The sequence below is a fragment of the Carassius gibelio genome, chromosome B23 (genome assembly GCF_023724105.1).
Source record: "Carassius gibelio isolate Cgi1373 ecotype wild population from Czech Republic chromosome B23, carGib1.2-hapl.c, whole genome shotgun sequence".
Classification (NCBI taxonomy): domain Eukaryota; kingdom Metazoa; phylum Chordata; class Actinopteri; order Cypriniformes; family Cyprinidae; genus Carassius; species Carassius gibelio.
In genome coordinates this window covers 14526217-14542549 of record NC_068418.1, presented here as the reverse complement: position 1 = coordinate 14542549, position 16333 = coordinate 14526217, and the positions used below count along the sequence as shown (strand labels likewise).

At 38.2% G+C, this 16333-nt stretch overlaps 2 protein-coding genes across 3 annotated transcripts; both read right to left on the bottom strand.

Moving 5' to 3' along the window:
* Positions 1-252: 252 nt before the first annotated feature.
* Positions 253-9492, bottom strand: LOC128011602 (activity-dependent neuroprotector homeobox protein). 2 transcript variants are annotated; one of them, XM_052594203.1, is made up of 4 exons: positions 6785-9492; positions 5144-5259; positions 4267-4359; positions 253-4140 (listed from the first exon to the last, which is right to left on the bottom strand). In XM_052594203.1, exons 1-4 carry the CDS (start codon positions 6801-6803, stop codon positions 1333-1335), a joined length of 3036 nt encoding a protein of 1011 aa, XP_052450163.1. In that variant the 5' UTR covers positions 6804-9492; the 3' UTR covers positions 253-1332. The 2 variants fall into 2 exon arrangements, with proteins under 2 accessions (XP_052450163.1, XP_052450164.1); XM_052594204.1 differs by having other exon boundaries at positions 8179-9492.
* A 155-nt stretch (positions 9493-9647) lies between these two features.
* LOC128011603 (dolichol-phosphate mannosyltransferase subunit 1-like) lies at positions 9648-16243 on the bottom strand. Its single transcript, XM_052594205.1, has 9 exons — positions 16060-16243; positions 15794-15893; positions 15655-15688; positions 15500-15576; positions 13900-13925; positions 13642-13737; positions 13387-13455; positions 10224-10338; positions 9648-9986 (listed from the first exon to the last, which is right to left on the bottom strand). Exons 1-9 carry the CDS (start codon positions 16188-16190, stop codon positions 9882-9884), a joined length of 753 nt encoding a protein of 250 aa, XP_052450165.1. The 5' UTR covers positions 16191-16243; the 3' UTR covers positions 9648-9881.
* Between the last annotated feature and the right edge of the window lie 90 nt (positions 16244-16333).

Here is a 16333-nt window from a genome sequence, read left to right as displayed (position 1 = left end):
AAAGCAGTGAAATGGGTTGTGAATCATTAAGAAATATTTTTTCATAAAGAAAAAGCTATAATAAGCTAAAAAAAAAAAATCTTATGTTCAAACACCATTGCTTAAATGATAAAATATTATCTTTTTGAATATTATACACCATACTTTACAATATTAGTCCCCAAAAGTAAAGAAAAACATGTCAGCCATGAAACATGTAGTTTGCAGCAGACCAAAACGGCAAAAAAGAAAGAAAATACAGACTGACCAGGGTTAGAACCATTATAAGAAAGACAATACAACACTTTATTGTTCAGAAATGTTTGCAGAGACAAAGAAAAATAGAATAAAGGTGACAAAAAAAACCCAACAACAACATAAACTTGAGTTAAAAAATGTAAACGTACAGAAAGCTGAAAGACTGAAAATAGAAGCTCATTCTGGACCCCAGGTCACAACAGAAGCCCAGCTGGAGGAGAAAAAGTGTGTAACTGTTGAAAAAGAAAAGTCAGCAGAGGCTGAAGCAAACACAGGTTAATCTACTAGCACAAAGCTACAGTGGTCAACTTAACTGCCATATACGCTTACGTTAGGGCAGATGTGGATGTACGAAAAGCTGCTCTGGAAGCAAAACAAGTTACAGGATGGTAAATACATATTTATAAAAAAGATGCTTCAGTTACAAACAGGCAAAACAAGAGCAAGAGATTATGTTCTTTTATTTTGCATTATTTAAACTTTGATATATTTTTTAGCAAAGTGTTATACTTTTGTTAATAAAAGTAAACAGGAAAAACAGCCACTGAAGCCAGATCCATTATCTATGTGAACCAAAGTAGAACATATGACCATTAAGCATGAGCACAAAAAGTATAGCAAATCTTATTTTCATCAGTGAGTACACCTACACATCTCCTTAGACATATCTAAAAGACTGTACAAATATACACTACCGATACTATATGAGAACATGAAATCCAAGAATACCGGTTGACTCTAATAAACACTCCATTTTTTGACAATAATGGCTGAACAATTATGTTTCGGATTATGTTAAAGAATCATAAACTGAAGACAAATCATGTATTGTTTGGTAAATGTTGAGCGTTTTCTTTACCTACATCCTGAGGAAAGTCTGACCCCAGCTTCGAAATCAAAAATTTCATTCATATTTCAAAATGTAAAATATGACTTTTTTGCCTTTCTCAAATGACTTTAGGAGTCGAGGGAAAAGCAGAACCTTACAGCTACTATCCGTAACCAAGGTCTAGAAGATCAATGAGGCAGCATTGTTGGTGTAGGTCAAACATAACGCAAAAGTATACATGTGCATTTTATTAACCCTGTCCAAAACTAGACCTGTTGCTTGGTTAACTGGGTCTCTGATTGTTCAAGCTTGTTTGTGATACCTGACTGACACTCTCCCTTTTGCAGTTTTGTTTCGTCTAACAAGTCTTTTGACCCATAACCATTTTCACTGTGAGCGTCCTCCCTGATGTCAGAGTCACTGTTATCTACTTGATCATTTGTCTCTGGTTTGTCCCTACTAAGTGACTGTGCAGTCTGCACATTCTCCTCATTATCACTGTCAGAGTCCACAGCAATTGGTTCAGAATTGACAAGTGCTCCAGGCTTTAAGGTGCTCTTTATTGAATCATTGCAGTTACTCCCTATGATGTCCTTTTGACCATTGGAGTAGAGTGAGGCTTTGGCGGAAACCCTTGTTAGTGTCCCATGCTTATGCTGCAGGTCACCATTGGTTGTAGCTTTTTGCCGTAAGCGAATGGCATTGGAAGATCGGCCTATCCGATATCTAGTAGTTCGTCTTTTATGTTCATGATTATGGTTCTTGAAATAGCATTTTGACTCAAAGTTCATGGGATGTTGCAAATCTGTAATGTCTTCCATTTTAAATCCCAGCAGGACCCGAGTGTTTAAGGTCTCACAATTCAGCATACATCTCCTCCTTCGATTTGAGAAATGGCTCGCAATGTCGGATTTCCAAAGCCAGAGACTGGATGCAAGCTTCTCCACCTCTCGGCGAGTGGGGTAAGGCTGCCTGTTGAAGTACTGAGTGAGGAAAGCTTTTCGTGTCTCGTAGGACTCATTCTCATAACCCTTTGGGTCCAAGGCAAAGACTACAGGTTCATCTTGTTTGTCAGCTGAAAGTGGTGGACTCTGCCCAGTCTGGTCATCGCTTGCAGACTTCCGTCTCTTTGGCTCAGTTTGGTCGAAGTTTGCTAATCCTGCACGTTTGAGACCAGCCCCCTGGGCCTGTGCAACTCTTGCGGATGGAGCAGGTCGGCCATTCTGAGTTTTGCTGACACCACGACAGTGCACAAGATGCAAAGTGATCGTGGAAGCGGTCATGTTACTAGTGTAGACACCAAGGCAATGGATGCATTTGTAGGTCAACTTCTTCTCCACAGGATGAACCGTTTGTATGACTTGATGGCGGTCACGTAAATGGTGAGCTAGAGAATCTGAAATAGGTCCCTTAAGAATTGAAAAGCAGAGAGGACAAAGGGTTTTGCCTACATCCTTCTTATAAGGTACGGCTGTCTGCAGTGTACCCTTAGCTGGTATGGCGTCTGAGGAATCTAGGGATATCTTTGGGACTGGTGGCATAACCGGTTTGTTCCCCTGCAATGATGGTGGTAATGTATTGTTTTGGGCATGAAATGCCACCGATTCTTCTGGGGCATCCCGCATGTTATATGTGGTGACGATCAGCTGGACATTCTTGGGATTTCCCTGCTGAAGCGTGAGGTCAAATGTAAGTGGGGATTCTGTCCGTGGCCCAACAGATTCATTGGGATGCACCCCTCGCATATGAGTCACCATTTTTTCCACATCATTAAACGTGGCCCTGCAGTGTGGGCAAGATAAGCCATGTATTAACATGTGGTTAAGAAGCGTGTCGCTAGGTAGGTACCGATTACAGTATAGGCATTTACTAGTGAAGTTGTGAATTTTCATGATGTAGTTGGCCACCGCTGGTACCTTCTCTGCTTTGTGCTCTTTTTCAAAATGCGAACTATACACATTTTCTGGAAAGAGCTCATTGCAAATGGTGCAGATCTTCCATTTTTGAGTGTACGACGTGCCGATGACAGAGTCGCCTTTCTTGGAAGTAACAGATGACACCGTAGTAGCTGCTGCCTGAACTCGGGAGTTCAGTTGAGGGATCTTCAGTATGGAAGGGGATGATGATACAGAAACTGAACTACGAAGACTAGCAGAAAGCTGTGGTTTGCTAGTTTGAGACTGCTGTGGGACTGAAAGCTGCACCTGTTGTCCCCCAATGGTCAAGGATTGTGTAGTCCCAGGCTTCAGACCAAATGCCCCCTGCTTCAGGTGAATACCCGACAGGAGCCCACTTGAGTTCAAACTCCCTTTAGGAATAACAATACGACTCAGTTGCTGAGTGGATAAAGGCCGTACCCCAGTCACGACGGTACCCTTTGGCATTATACCAATAATCCCCTTATCACCCTGAGCTTTAGTGGACACCATAATCACAGGCTTCACCCGAGGTACCACAACATTGGTGTGTCCAATCATAGCAGTAACTTGATAACCAATGCGCTCATGGTCCTCAATGACATGCTGCACAAGGGCTTCATAGGTGCGAGGCACAAAGAGGCACCGTTTGCAGTGGATGCCTGTGCTCGTACTGTTGGTACCACCAGAATCAGTATTGCTTCCTGTTCCAGAGCCTGCAGTTGTCCCATTGGCTGGTGTTGTCTTCTCACCAGGCCTCACTAGATATGGTGCCGCTACGTGCTGGAAATGTTCCCGGTAGATATGCTTTCGCACCACATTATACAGTGGGTCCCTGTAAGTGCATTTCTTGCAGTAGTACACTGCTTGCTCTATATTGTCACGTGTCTTATCCAAACGAGCACCATCCTTCAAGCCAACCCCTGCCCCCTGAAGTCCTCCTGCATTCTGGCGCATGACATTGTTGGGCATATGAAACAGTCTGATGTGTGTCTCCAAAGTCTTTTTGTTCCCACTGTAAGTGCAATAGGGGCAGTTAAGGAGAATGCGGTTTTCAAAGTCCTCGCTGTGCACATTACGAAAGTGACTCTTGTAGGCGGAGAAAAACTTGGAGGAGAATGTACATCCTGAACAACAGAACGGCTTTGTGCGGTACTCCTAAAAAAGACAAAGAGGACAAATAAGTAAAAAAATAAACTGAGATGGGTTTTAAAAAAAATACTCAAATTATTAATAAAAAAATGCGTCCCCATGTCTTCTAGTAAAATTTAAGTTATAACTCACTTGTGATTTGGTCATTGAGGGATCCCACATGCACACATCATCCCATGTGGTGTTCTTAATGTAGAACTCATTGGGAACAAAGTCCTTATAGTCCTGGAGGGGAAAAAGAATACATTGAAAAATTTCTTCTACAAAGACTTTTTATAATGCTTTGCACATGTACTTTAGTGTAAAATGAATAAAGACTGAAAAAAACTAATGAACTGCATCAATCAGTTCACACAAACTGAAACAAAATTCTAAACCTCCTAACTTTGGTATTTGAGGTTTGAGTCAGATATGTTATTAAAATAACTCTATTGTATAGCAAGCAACTAGATACTAGGCATGGTTTCTAGGAAATGTAATGGCCAAAATGTGCTTTATAAATAAATGATATTCACAATGTCAATTTATCTGATCAGACACAAATCATAAAATACAACCTTTTATTGTAATTATTACAAATATTTCACCTTTACACAGATTTCCTTTGTGGTATTGTTTTAGAATATATGGGATAAATGGAACTTGTGGAAGATATGGTAATTTTGTCAGGCAACTAAAGAAGTGGATTTATCCAAAACAAGGGAGGCGGCTTTATTCATGGCAATCTCAATACCAAATGTTCACATGTGCCTACTTCTTAATTTAAAGAAACTGCTCCATATGTGTTATTGTGAAAAAAAAAATACTGTTTAGACTTAAGGTTAGAAGATGAATGGTAAAAGAATACAAACAGAGCTATTGGTAACATGGTGACACAGAATGTAACAAAAACACTCAACCATTTGGAACTGTCTTAAGGGGACTCAAATGGTCCACGATAGGGAGCATGAACTTTTTTAATTAGTACTTCTTGTCTATGAAGACATTTTAGTTAGAGAACTGGACTTACATCAATGTGTTCCCTGCAAAACTCCAAGCCAATGTCACCCAGCACTTTTTTCACATTCTTCCTAGCTTTCCTTAGACTGCTGAGGTTGTTCACTGGGAGTTGAAACATTCTGCCACCTGAAAATAAATTCATCACATTTTTGCGATCATGAATGAATAATACACATTTTGTATTGTTTGAGTGACTTCAAAGAACATGAATAATACATGAATAGTATATTAAAATACATCTCGCTGTGACACTATCAATTTGACTGTTTAAATGCACCTTAATCCAAATCATAAACACAAGCTCATGTCAAAGAAACGGTCATTAGGAGAGGAAAAGGTCGAAAGTAAAACCAATGAATCAGAGAGCATCTTTCTCATCACAGCCTGGGAAAATGAGCTGCATACTAAATGCAGACAGCAAAAAGCCAACTTACTTTTGACACAATGCAATATCACTTTTCTTATTTTACAATAGCGTTTGGAAACTTACTTCATCAAAAGCCACAACCAACAAATGTATTTATGAATTAAATTCCAAACAGTCGTTTCACAACAGGAAACTAATTTGCGGCCTTTGTATGGTGGCATGCATTTATCATCAAAGGTACTTCTACAAACGAGGATGTCACTGAAAATGAGGAGAGTCAATCTATGAGGTGAAGAAAAAAAAAAAAAAGTGTAGACTTATGTGATAGTTTATAATTAATCCAAACAAACTGACAACCTTCCATGTTTTGTTAAAAAGGAATTTAATTCATTGATTATTTTTATTATTAATTATGAGATAACAATTCTCTTTAATTATATTAAAATAAACCACCATTCAAAAGTTTGGGGTCTGAAAGATGTTTTTAACATTTTTGAAGAAAGTTTCTTATGCTCACCAAAGCTGCATTTATTTAATCAAAAACACAGTTAAAACAGTAATATTGTGAAATAGAAAATATTTTCTATTTTAATAAGTTAAAATTAATTTATTCCTGTGATAGCAAAACTGAATTTCAGCACCATTAATCCAGTCTTCAGTGTCACATGATCCTTCAAAAATTACTTTAATATGTTAATCCTTTTTTTTTTTTTTTTTACATTTTAATTTTTTTTTTTTACATTTATATTATTAACATTTTATTTTAACATTTATTATTATCATTATTATTATTGCAAAAACAGCTGTGGTGCTTAACATTTTTTGTGGAAATTCTTCATTTTATGATTTATTTTTCAGGATTGTTTGAAGAAAAAAAGTTCAAAAGAACAATTTACTTGAAACAGAAATATACTGTCACTTCTGGTGCAACTTTACTCTAACAATTGTCTGCATTTCAATAGTAGTGTGAATATAAATTAAATCTATTTTACATGTAATACCAAAGCAAAAGCTAAATCTTTCCAAGCACCAAGTACAAGTGCTTCACCACTTGATGTCTATGGGATGGCACCAACTCAAAATACGATTGCACAACCGAAAAACACACACGCATCCAATGAATCTGTGGCCAACTTTCTACAGTACCAGCATTGCAGATCTGTGCTCTAACGAATGCTGTACATGAAGAGCCAAACATGCACAACTGCAATACTAAACCAGGCCGATCCCACATCAGTCCGCAAAAATTAGATCAAAGTTCAGCTAAGGTCAAAGGTCATGTACCTATCTGACTGGCCTTCATGGAAAACCTGCATCAGCTCTTGGCGTCACCAATCACAAGCATCATACAGTGCACCTTGCTTGAACAAAGAGCAGTAGTTCACTTCGGCACTGAATAGGGGCTCTCTCTCTTTGGTTAGGCGTTCCTCATTGCCTCTGACTTTCTCCCATCCTTTCTAGATGGCGCTAGAGGACAGCTCTTCCTCCATGTTATATAAGCCTCTCCCTGTTCTGCCTGCCCTTTTTCCGCTCCATTTTTGTGAAGGCTTCTGCATTACAGTCCTGGAATGGCGCCTCCTGTTGAGGCAGCAGCAGAGGCCAGTGTGAGGAGAGCCATATCTGCAGTGTCTGCTCTGGGTGGAGGTTATCTGGTGATCTCCTAGCATACAGATGACTTGGTTTGCATACACATGTAAACAGAAAACTAAAATATCTGTAATATTTTAATTAACTGCCTCATGGCCATCCATTTCCAAAAAACATGGATCCTGTGTTGAGAAAAACCTGCTGCTGGTAAATACTTTCAGCATCACCTTTTCATCAAAAACTTGCCATTAAAAGAACAACAATCATTACAAATATAGAGCAAAATCTAGTAGGCAAGTATGACAACACACTAACGAGGAAAACAACTGACCAATTGACACAGTCACACATTGATCTTTTTGGTTTGTTGACATGTCAACTGCGATCCTACAAGCGCCAACTTTGGTTTCTTATTAGTAAAACCACACGTGTTGAACTGATTCGTAAATTAAAAGGTGATTAAGCGCAAAAAAAATAAAAAATAAAATAAAAATAAAATTCACTTATTCAACCTAATACTGTTTTATACACGACTGTCTTTTATCTAAGGAAAACAAAAGATGTCAGACAAAATGACAGCCTCAGTCAACATTCACTTTGTGCATCTTTTTTTACAAAAATTAAAACTGAGGCAGTCATTATGATTAAAATTTCCTTTAGCTTATATTATAAAGTCATAGAAGCTGAGGGCGAATAAACATTTTTTTTTTAATCTTTAGTGAACTGTCCCTTTAACGATTGATTCCTTGCAGCGCGAGCTTTTCGTGATGAGTTGAGCAAACAGAGTGAGTGGTATGTGTGAATGATAAAACCCTTAGTTACACTTAAAACGGTAAGTGATAAAACCATCAGTTAACAGGTACACTTACAACGTCAAGAACAAATCAATTGAAACTTTATTTTTAATTCAAGACCTCAGAGAACTGTTTAACAACTGTATGACACAAACAACTGGCTAGGTCTGCCACCTGAGTCTGGTTACGTCCTTTCAGATTGCCTCCGGTTATTATTAATATGTTGACTGGTTTCTTAGTTAATTCTCATTCGGTTTCGTTCCCCAAACGCAAAACGGGGAGCTAGTTGAACGTTACCTGGCCCGCGCTCCGCTAGTGGCAAGCGCGTAATGTCACTTTCCCGCCCCCCGAACCGAGCGCCTCGTCCTCCGCTTCCCGGGCGGACACACACCGCCGAAAGAGGGAGCTCGACTCCTGTCACGGGCCGACCCAGAGCTGTCTGTCTGCCGGGAACGAGCTGCTGCAACTCATCTAACAGAGTCTGTGCCGGTCTACGGGGGTCCCGGAGGGAGAATGAGCGCGAACCGCTGATCGCGTGCTGCGTTTGCGATGAGGCACAGTCCAGAAGACGCACGATGACGGTGTAATTGACAGCAATTAACGTAATCCGCCATCCACTTAAACAATACGACCCGGTCCAGTACCTATACTATCCAAAATGGCGTGTGAAAAGGGGCGGAAGTGACATATGTGTTTGATTAGCATAAAAAAGCATTGCACTGAGGGAGAGAGGCGGTGGGTGGGGGGGGATTATGTGGTGAGAGGTGTCAGACGACCACCAATCCAATATTTACCCCCATTCTAAGATTACCTGGAACGCACAAATGTGTCTGTGCGCGCATAAAATGTTTCATTACATGCTTCCGAAATCGGTGTAAACAGCCCCTGGGTGCAGTTGCATGGAATGAACCCATAGGGGGCGCCATCGGCTGAAACTTGATTGGACAGAGGCGTATGCGTCAATTCTGCATCTGGCATCTACCCCCGCAGAGAGTCGGATGTATACAGTGCCTCAGTACTCAGCCAGCATCAGAGCAACTTGAGTTCGGGTGGTGGCGCTCTACCGGCTCATGCGCAACTCACCGGGACTACTTCTGCATGTGAAGTGCTAAGGTTGCAGACTGTGAGCCACTGTGGTGATTCCCCCACCCTCTGGCCCTTGAGCTCTGGAGTTAGTACCCCCTTGGTGTTGCACACATCAAACTCGCCAAAGCAGTTCCTTGCATTACATTAGTTTGGGTGTCATTTAGGACATAGCACTCTACACCCAGAGAGAGAGAATAAAATATTTCCTCTTGGGTATGTCAACAAGACAGGGTAGACACTCAAGAGATTGATGGCAGTAGTTCTTAGGATGTAGGCTGTTGTAGACTTATGTGTGAAATTAAGGGCATAATGCAACTTCATCTGTTCTGATGCAAGTCCAAATTATTTTATAACACATCCAGTTGTCAAAATACATTGCATAACCCAAATGATCTGAAACAGTAAATGTTAATTTCAAAGCATAAATCTCTATAGCCAAAAAATGGTTCTCAGGCCTTTAAAAGGGTCCATTTACATACAGTAGCCTGTTTAGGCACTACCTCTACCTAAAATGGCACTACTTTCCATTGCAAAAAAGGTTCTTTATAGTGATCAACCTAAAAAAAAAAAAAAAGGTTATTTTGAGAACTTCACTAAAGGTTCTTTGGGGAACCAATAATGGTTCTATGCTATGAAACACCCCTTTTATTTTTATGTTATATATATTAAAATAATCTCTGTCAGTTTGGTCCTTTTTATTAAAATGTAGATTTTTTTTTACATTTGAATGTAATTAACCAAACTAAATGGAAAATGTAAACTGGTCCAATCCAAACACTACTGTAACCTGATATAGGACAAACAACTCATTGTAATGAACTTGTTACTTGAAAGTTTGAATTCCAGCTTGACTGCAGTGATAAGTGCTGACCATATCTCACAAAACTAAACATGAGCTAAAATGATGTCAAAGTTCATGTAGTGGCAAAAAGAGTGAGCAATCCTTTCAGGAAGGAGACAATTTCATTTCCACCCAATTTGGACTCCCCATAAACACGGTCCACAAACGAAATAGGAACCTGCGTAATAGACAGACGAGACCACTTTCAGATAATCATAAAATAACACATTCTGCTACACTGAAATAGATACTTAACTTGAATTTATAAATGAATGCATGTATTAAATAAAGTTTGGTAAAATACAGCAATACAATTCACAGTCTTATTATGTAAATGTATAATCTAAACTATATTTTATTTATTAAATTATTAACAAGATTTATAAGAAATGTGGAATGAGAGATGCGTGCTGACCTCTCCAACAGTATAGCCCAGCTGTCTAGCACGGACAATCATCTCCATCTGGAACACATAGCCTTTTGACACACACTGCTCCACTAGTTTTTCAAGAACCTCTTTCTTATAAAGCCTGAAATGTAGAACACAGGACAGGAGACAATAATACAATTTTGATATATATATATATATTAGGGCTGTCACGATATTAGATTTTTCATAACATGGTTATTGTGGCCATAAGAAATCACGATGTCGGTATATCATGATATCTATAGAAACCTTGAGGTGGGGAAGCTATCAGTCAAATTATTTTTTACTTTGTTTATTGAGTTTTTCTTTTTCACCCAACGAGCATAATATTGATACTGATAAACGCAGGGCACAAGAATCTGGCTTTCTCCGTCTTCTTTGAAGCTCTTATGAAATAACAAGAGAGAAAATACTGTCAAGTTCAACAGTATGATGAATAAATATTAATGGTAACCCTTTACAATAAGATGCCATTTGTTAACATTAATGTATTAACGAACATGAATGAACAATGAACAATACATTTATTACACAATTTATTAATCTTTGTTAATGTAAATAAAAATCGAGTTATTCAATGTTCATAGTACATTCATGATTACAAACACAACTTGTGATTTTAACAATGCATTAGTAAATACTGAAATTATCATGAACTAAGACTAATAAATGCTGTGGAAATATTGTTTATTATTATTTATATATGTTAACTAATGTAATTAACTAATGTTAACTAATGAACCTTATTGAAGAATGACCACAGATGAGGCATTAAGTGCATGGCACTGTGACCAACTTAACATTTTATTAAAATAATCACCCTTTACTTAACTTTACTTATGAACACAGAAAACCGCTGTTAATAGGTTATATAATATTTCCCAGTCTATGACTAGTAAAATAATAACAACTTTCTCTGATGAACACAGCTTTCCTCAGAATAGCTGCCATAGACAGTAAAAGAAATGGGACACAGCGACCCCATTGGAACTCAATTGAGACAAGACAAGTGAAGCCTATTTTTAGCGTTTTTTAGCACTTCCGTTTCTGACGCGCAGACTCAAACGAAGCTTGACGACGTCAGCAACCTGTCTGCCAGATGTAAATCTTCTAAGTGGCTGTGCGTGAAAACTGCCATCGTTAATCTTGCAGAGACGGCGAGCTTGAGCGGGGAGTTCTTTGTCGTGAGTGAGCAGGAGTAAGTATTCTGATTAATTATTTTGTATAGTATTTTAAAATGTAACGCCAGTACGCCATATTAAGTTAATTGCCTGCGAGCTTCTCCTCCTGTCTGTACGGTAATGCGACAGGGAGTCGAGTGGTTATGACGCAATCGTTAGCCTATTTTTACAAAAACTGTTTCTACAGGGCCAAAATGTAACATAGAAGGTAATGGAGCCCTCTATACATTGTCGTGTATCTTTAGAAATAAATAATGGACAAATGGAGTCTTTAAACTCCTCAGATGTAAAGTTATTCGCTGTCAAAGTGACGCCAAAATGAATGGGAGTCAATGGGATGCTAACGCAAGTGAAGTTCTGCTACAAGATGGCGGCATGCAGCCGACTTCAACTTCCGGTCGACTTCCTTGCCGCCTGGTAGCTGCGAGTGCTGCATCGTCTTCTTGTGTGACAGGCGTCAGAGTTAAGGCATGATACTGCCACCTGGGCACTCAACCAGGTACTGTTACCAAGTATTTACATGTGGTGGTTATCATAAGAGAACTGTTCATTTTAAATATTGTGGTTGTCACTAATACCGGTATATCCTCATACACTAAATTAACACGATATCGATAATTGTTTATTTGAATATCACGGTTATCGTCAATACCGGTATATCGCGACAGCCCTAATATATATATATATATATATATATATATATATATATATATATATATATATATATATATATATATTAGGGGTGTAACGATACGCGTATTCGTATTGAACCGTTCGGTACGAGGCTTTCGGTTCGGTACGCGGTACGCATTATGTACCGAACGGTTCGTTGGACTAATTAATTATATTTGGAAAATAAAGAAAAAATTGTGAAATATAATGATATGCGTTCAACAAGGTAGCCCAATAACCCAAACGACGTAACAGGCAACGCCCCTGACACCCCCGAACAAGAAAAAAAAAACACCAGCTTATATGTTTATGTTAGGCTACTCAGGTCAGGCGTTCGCTCACTCAGTACGCGCTGAAGGCTCGTTGCAAAATGGCCAATGCGTTTAACAGACCACAAATAGAAGATCCTCCAATAACCAACAGGTCTGGTGTTTGGGTGCACTTTACCAATCGATCGGGGCATCCAAACAAGCACGGTAATCAAAATGGACTAGTACTGTACTGTGTCGGAATTTCCTGAGCAGTACGATTCAATTAACAGGCCTGCACGTTATAGAAGAACTGTTATAAATAGAACGTATGCACGGGCAGTTTTGAAAACTCCACCTACTTTGCTCTTGGCATAGTGCAGCGCAAATCGCGTTGTATCTGAAGGGCAACGCTGAGCCCAGGATCCAGCGCCGCGCGTATCGCGTCCTGTGTGAAAGACCCTTTAGTCATTTTGCAACGAGCCTTCAGCGTGTGCTGAGTGAGCGAGCGCCTATAGTGGAAAACGCATGTTTTAAGAACATTCTTAATGTAATTTAGCCCCGTTACTATATTCCTTCACGAGCCCATTTCAGCCAGACCGTAATTCCTGCTTTGTTCCAAAAAACATAAGCCCTATAGAGAGCCAATTGAGTAAAAACACACTCAATATAAAGAGTTATAGAGTTCCATATGAAAAGTTACATCTTTGTATTTGTTCATAACTACTACAACAATATAACATTTTCAATTTTTTTTAATAAGGAGCTGTTTTTGTTTTATACAGTATGCTGCTAAGAAAACACCATAGAAGATGGGTAAAGAATAGATCATTGTTCAATGTAAAAAAAAAACAAAAAACATACTTTGTTGCCAATTTGTTCTTTTTGCTGTATCTAAAACGTACCGAACCGTACCGAACCGAACCGTGACATCAGTGAATCGTACCGAACCGAACCGTGAATTTTGTGAACCGTTACACCCCTAATATATATATATATAAACATGGTTTAAAAACAAAACAAATGATTAATTTATTACCACCTTACCTAAAACTCCCCGTAAGATCAGATGCTCCTGGTCTGAGCAGCACTTGTGTTACAAAGTTTGCACCTCGACTAAAATGAAACAATCATTACAAAACAGTAATAATTTCTACATGAAAAATTATAGCTGACCTATTTGTGTGTGTGTGTGTGTGTGTGTGTGTGTATGTATATATGACAGTAACTGATGCAGTCTCAAATTTCTAATATTTCTATATAGCTGGGTATTATTATAAAATGTAGCTTCCAGTCACACACCTGATCAGTTTCCGGCGCAGATCCCATCCATATACACCACCGTCTCCTCTGTACCTTGTTCCAGACACCAGGTCATATCCACCTTCTTTCTGTTTTCTGAACAAAACAAACAAACAAACAAAAAATATTATGAAAGTGGCCGTTACAAAATTGCACATGCAAATGCTTTTATAGCAAAACTACACTACACGATACAATGAGCAGATAAAATGTATTTTAACAGCAGAGGCATAAGGTAATTGAAAGAAAATGACTTACTCAATGAACTGTGCAATAAACTTTGGCTGTGAGAGAGAAGAAAAAACACTTAATGTACACAAATGGTCCTGAAGTTTTCATTTAGTGAAAACAGGATCAAATGATCCATTTTAAATTCCTGAAAACTCGGAGTAAACATGCTTGAAGCTATCCAACACTTTTTTTAACATATCGATTTTCATGACACTTCCGGTGGTCCTTAGGTCCTTCTCTTAAAAATAATTAATGCCAAATGCGAGTAAAAATCAACGTAGTCCTAAATGAGTTATAAAGTCTTAAAAAAACGCAAAGAGTTTGGAGAAGATATGTCAGATCCGTGTTATGTGCTTCAGGTTTTAAAGTGCTGCTTTTCAATTGTAACCTGCTGAACTCTGTCAATGATGTAAATTACAGAACAAAAGAAAAAGGGAAATCACTCGACTGCTCTAGTCGCTGATTAACTTTTGTCGCTTGAATAAAGATCGTAACCTGTATAGTATATGCATATACAATTTATACAGGTAGTTTATGTGAAGATTGTTTTAAAATCGCTTAATTTTTCAGAGCCTATTAAATGTTAACTTAATGATTAAATACTTTAAGTCAATACTTCATTAATATGAGGCTGCTTATTTCCATTAAAACATATTTAAAATATACTGTCTTGATGTTGTTTCTACATTCATTTGGAGGTTCAGTGTGAAATTATGACAATATAAATATGCAATTAACATGATTACAGAAAAATGTGTGATTAAAATATATATATATATATATATATATATATATATATATATATATATATATATTTAATCGATTGTCAGACAGCACTAATGTTAACCTTTTATAAATTTTAGATTTTAATTTAATTTCTAATTTTGTAGGTCCCCTAGAAAGGGATCCAGACGGCCCCCACCCCCTTGGCCCCCTTCAAATTGTCATTTCAATAATCTGGACCTCAAATGAGGCAAATTGAATAGCCCTGCTCTAATCAGTTAACATAGGAGTGGAACAAATGTGCACTACATACACATTGCAAACTGAGTATGTGTAACACAATGGCCTGCTCCATTTGCTGAAAACATGCAAAAGACAAGAATCTCAACGTTTTTTAGGGACAAAAAATAAAAAATAAGATAAATCAGTAAATCCGTTTGTTGTGGGGGGTTTTTTCATTAGCATGTTGTACTCTATATCCAATAGAAGAACATGCAGATATTTTCAGTTATTCAGTATTTTTTAGATTAGGGAAAAGCTATTAAATTAGCTTTATTTGAGGTCTGGATTATCGAACTGAAAATTTTAAGGGGGCCAATAAAATTAGACATATAAAATTAGAAAAACTGAAATCTAAAATGCATAAAAGGTTAAACAATTAATTTATATATATATATATATATATATTACATTTTTCTGTAATTAATCATGTTAATTGCATATTTATATTGTCATAATTTCACACTGAACCTCCAAATTAATGTAGAAACAACATCAAGGCAGTATATTTTAGATATGTTTTTGTTGGCATCTTTTTTATTAAGTAGCCTCTTATTAATGAAGTATTGAATACCAGTATTTACTCAAGGAGGTACAAAACAGTATACAGTGGAAGAGTACTTACATGATGTGAGAGATCTGCATCCATAATGATAACGAAGTTTCCCGACGCGTGTTTAATGCCGTGGATGTAAGCCGTTCCTGGGATGACATTAACGTTAATCAGGTTTTTACTATAACTTAGCTCTGAGAAGTATAAATAGATGTGAGCCAGTTTACCTAATCCCAGTTTTTTTGCTCGCGGTCTCAGGAGCTAAGAAGAATAGAGAAGACAGATGTTCATGATTTCTTTCTTCACTCTGTCAGTCATGTGTTGTCTGTTATAATCTTAAAGTCTATGTTATAATGCACAACTCACAATCTTGTCAGCGCCGTAGATCTTCTGCAGCTGCTCGGCGATCTGCAGCGTCCCGTCTGGACTGCCATCATCAATCACGATGATCTCGTAGTTGTATCCACTGCATTAAAACACGGCCATTTGAGTCAGAACGCTCTTCTTAAAACTACATATTTAAGTGAATCTTAGAGACTCAGTCTGATGTCACTGACAGCTCATCATTAGAACTTCAGCAGTCTGCTGTATTAAGGTTCTCGCCCATTGACTGTAATTAACAACACACTTACCTCTCGCCAAAGTACTTCACCAGCAACCACACAATCAATGGGAGGTTTTCTCTCTCGTTGTAGGTTGGCAGCAGAACAGAATACTTGTCAGACTGCTCTGCGGTCTTCGCATTTCCTTTCCTGCTCGCCATGTTGGCGTCTCCGACGTATTGGACACCGGATGTTTACATCAGGTACGTTGTCCGTTGAAAACACTAGCTTCATCCTTTGGTTCCGGAGCACATATTTTACCAGTTCAAATACTGTGAGTGGAAAAAAAATCTAACTATTGTTT

Excerpts from the sequence above, each read along its gene's own strand:
- LOC128011603 (XM_052594205.1), bottom strand. The coding sequence starts at position 16,190 with ATGGCGAGCAGGAAAGGAAATGCGAAGACCGCAGAGCAGTCTGACAAG. Across the intron at positions 13,926-15,499 it reads ATGCAGATCTCTCACATCAT|CCAAAGTTTATTGCACAGTT; the intron begins GTAAGTACTCTT and ends TCTCTCTCACAG. Across the intron at positions 9,987-10,223 it reads TGGGCTATACTGTTGGAGAG|GTTCCTATTTCGTTTGTGGA; the intron begins GTCAGCACGCAT and ends TCTATTACGCAG.
- LOC128011602 (XM_052594203.1), bottom strand. Across the intron at positions 4,360-5,143 it reads TTTGCAGGGAACACATTGAT|GACTATAAGGACTTTGTTCC; the intron begins GTAAGTCCAGTT and ends TTTCCCCTCCAG. Across the intron at positions 4,141-4,266 it reads CCTCAATGACCAAATCACAA|GAGTACCGCACAAAGCCGTT; the intron begins GTGAGTTATAAC and ends TGTCTTTTTTAG.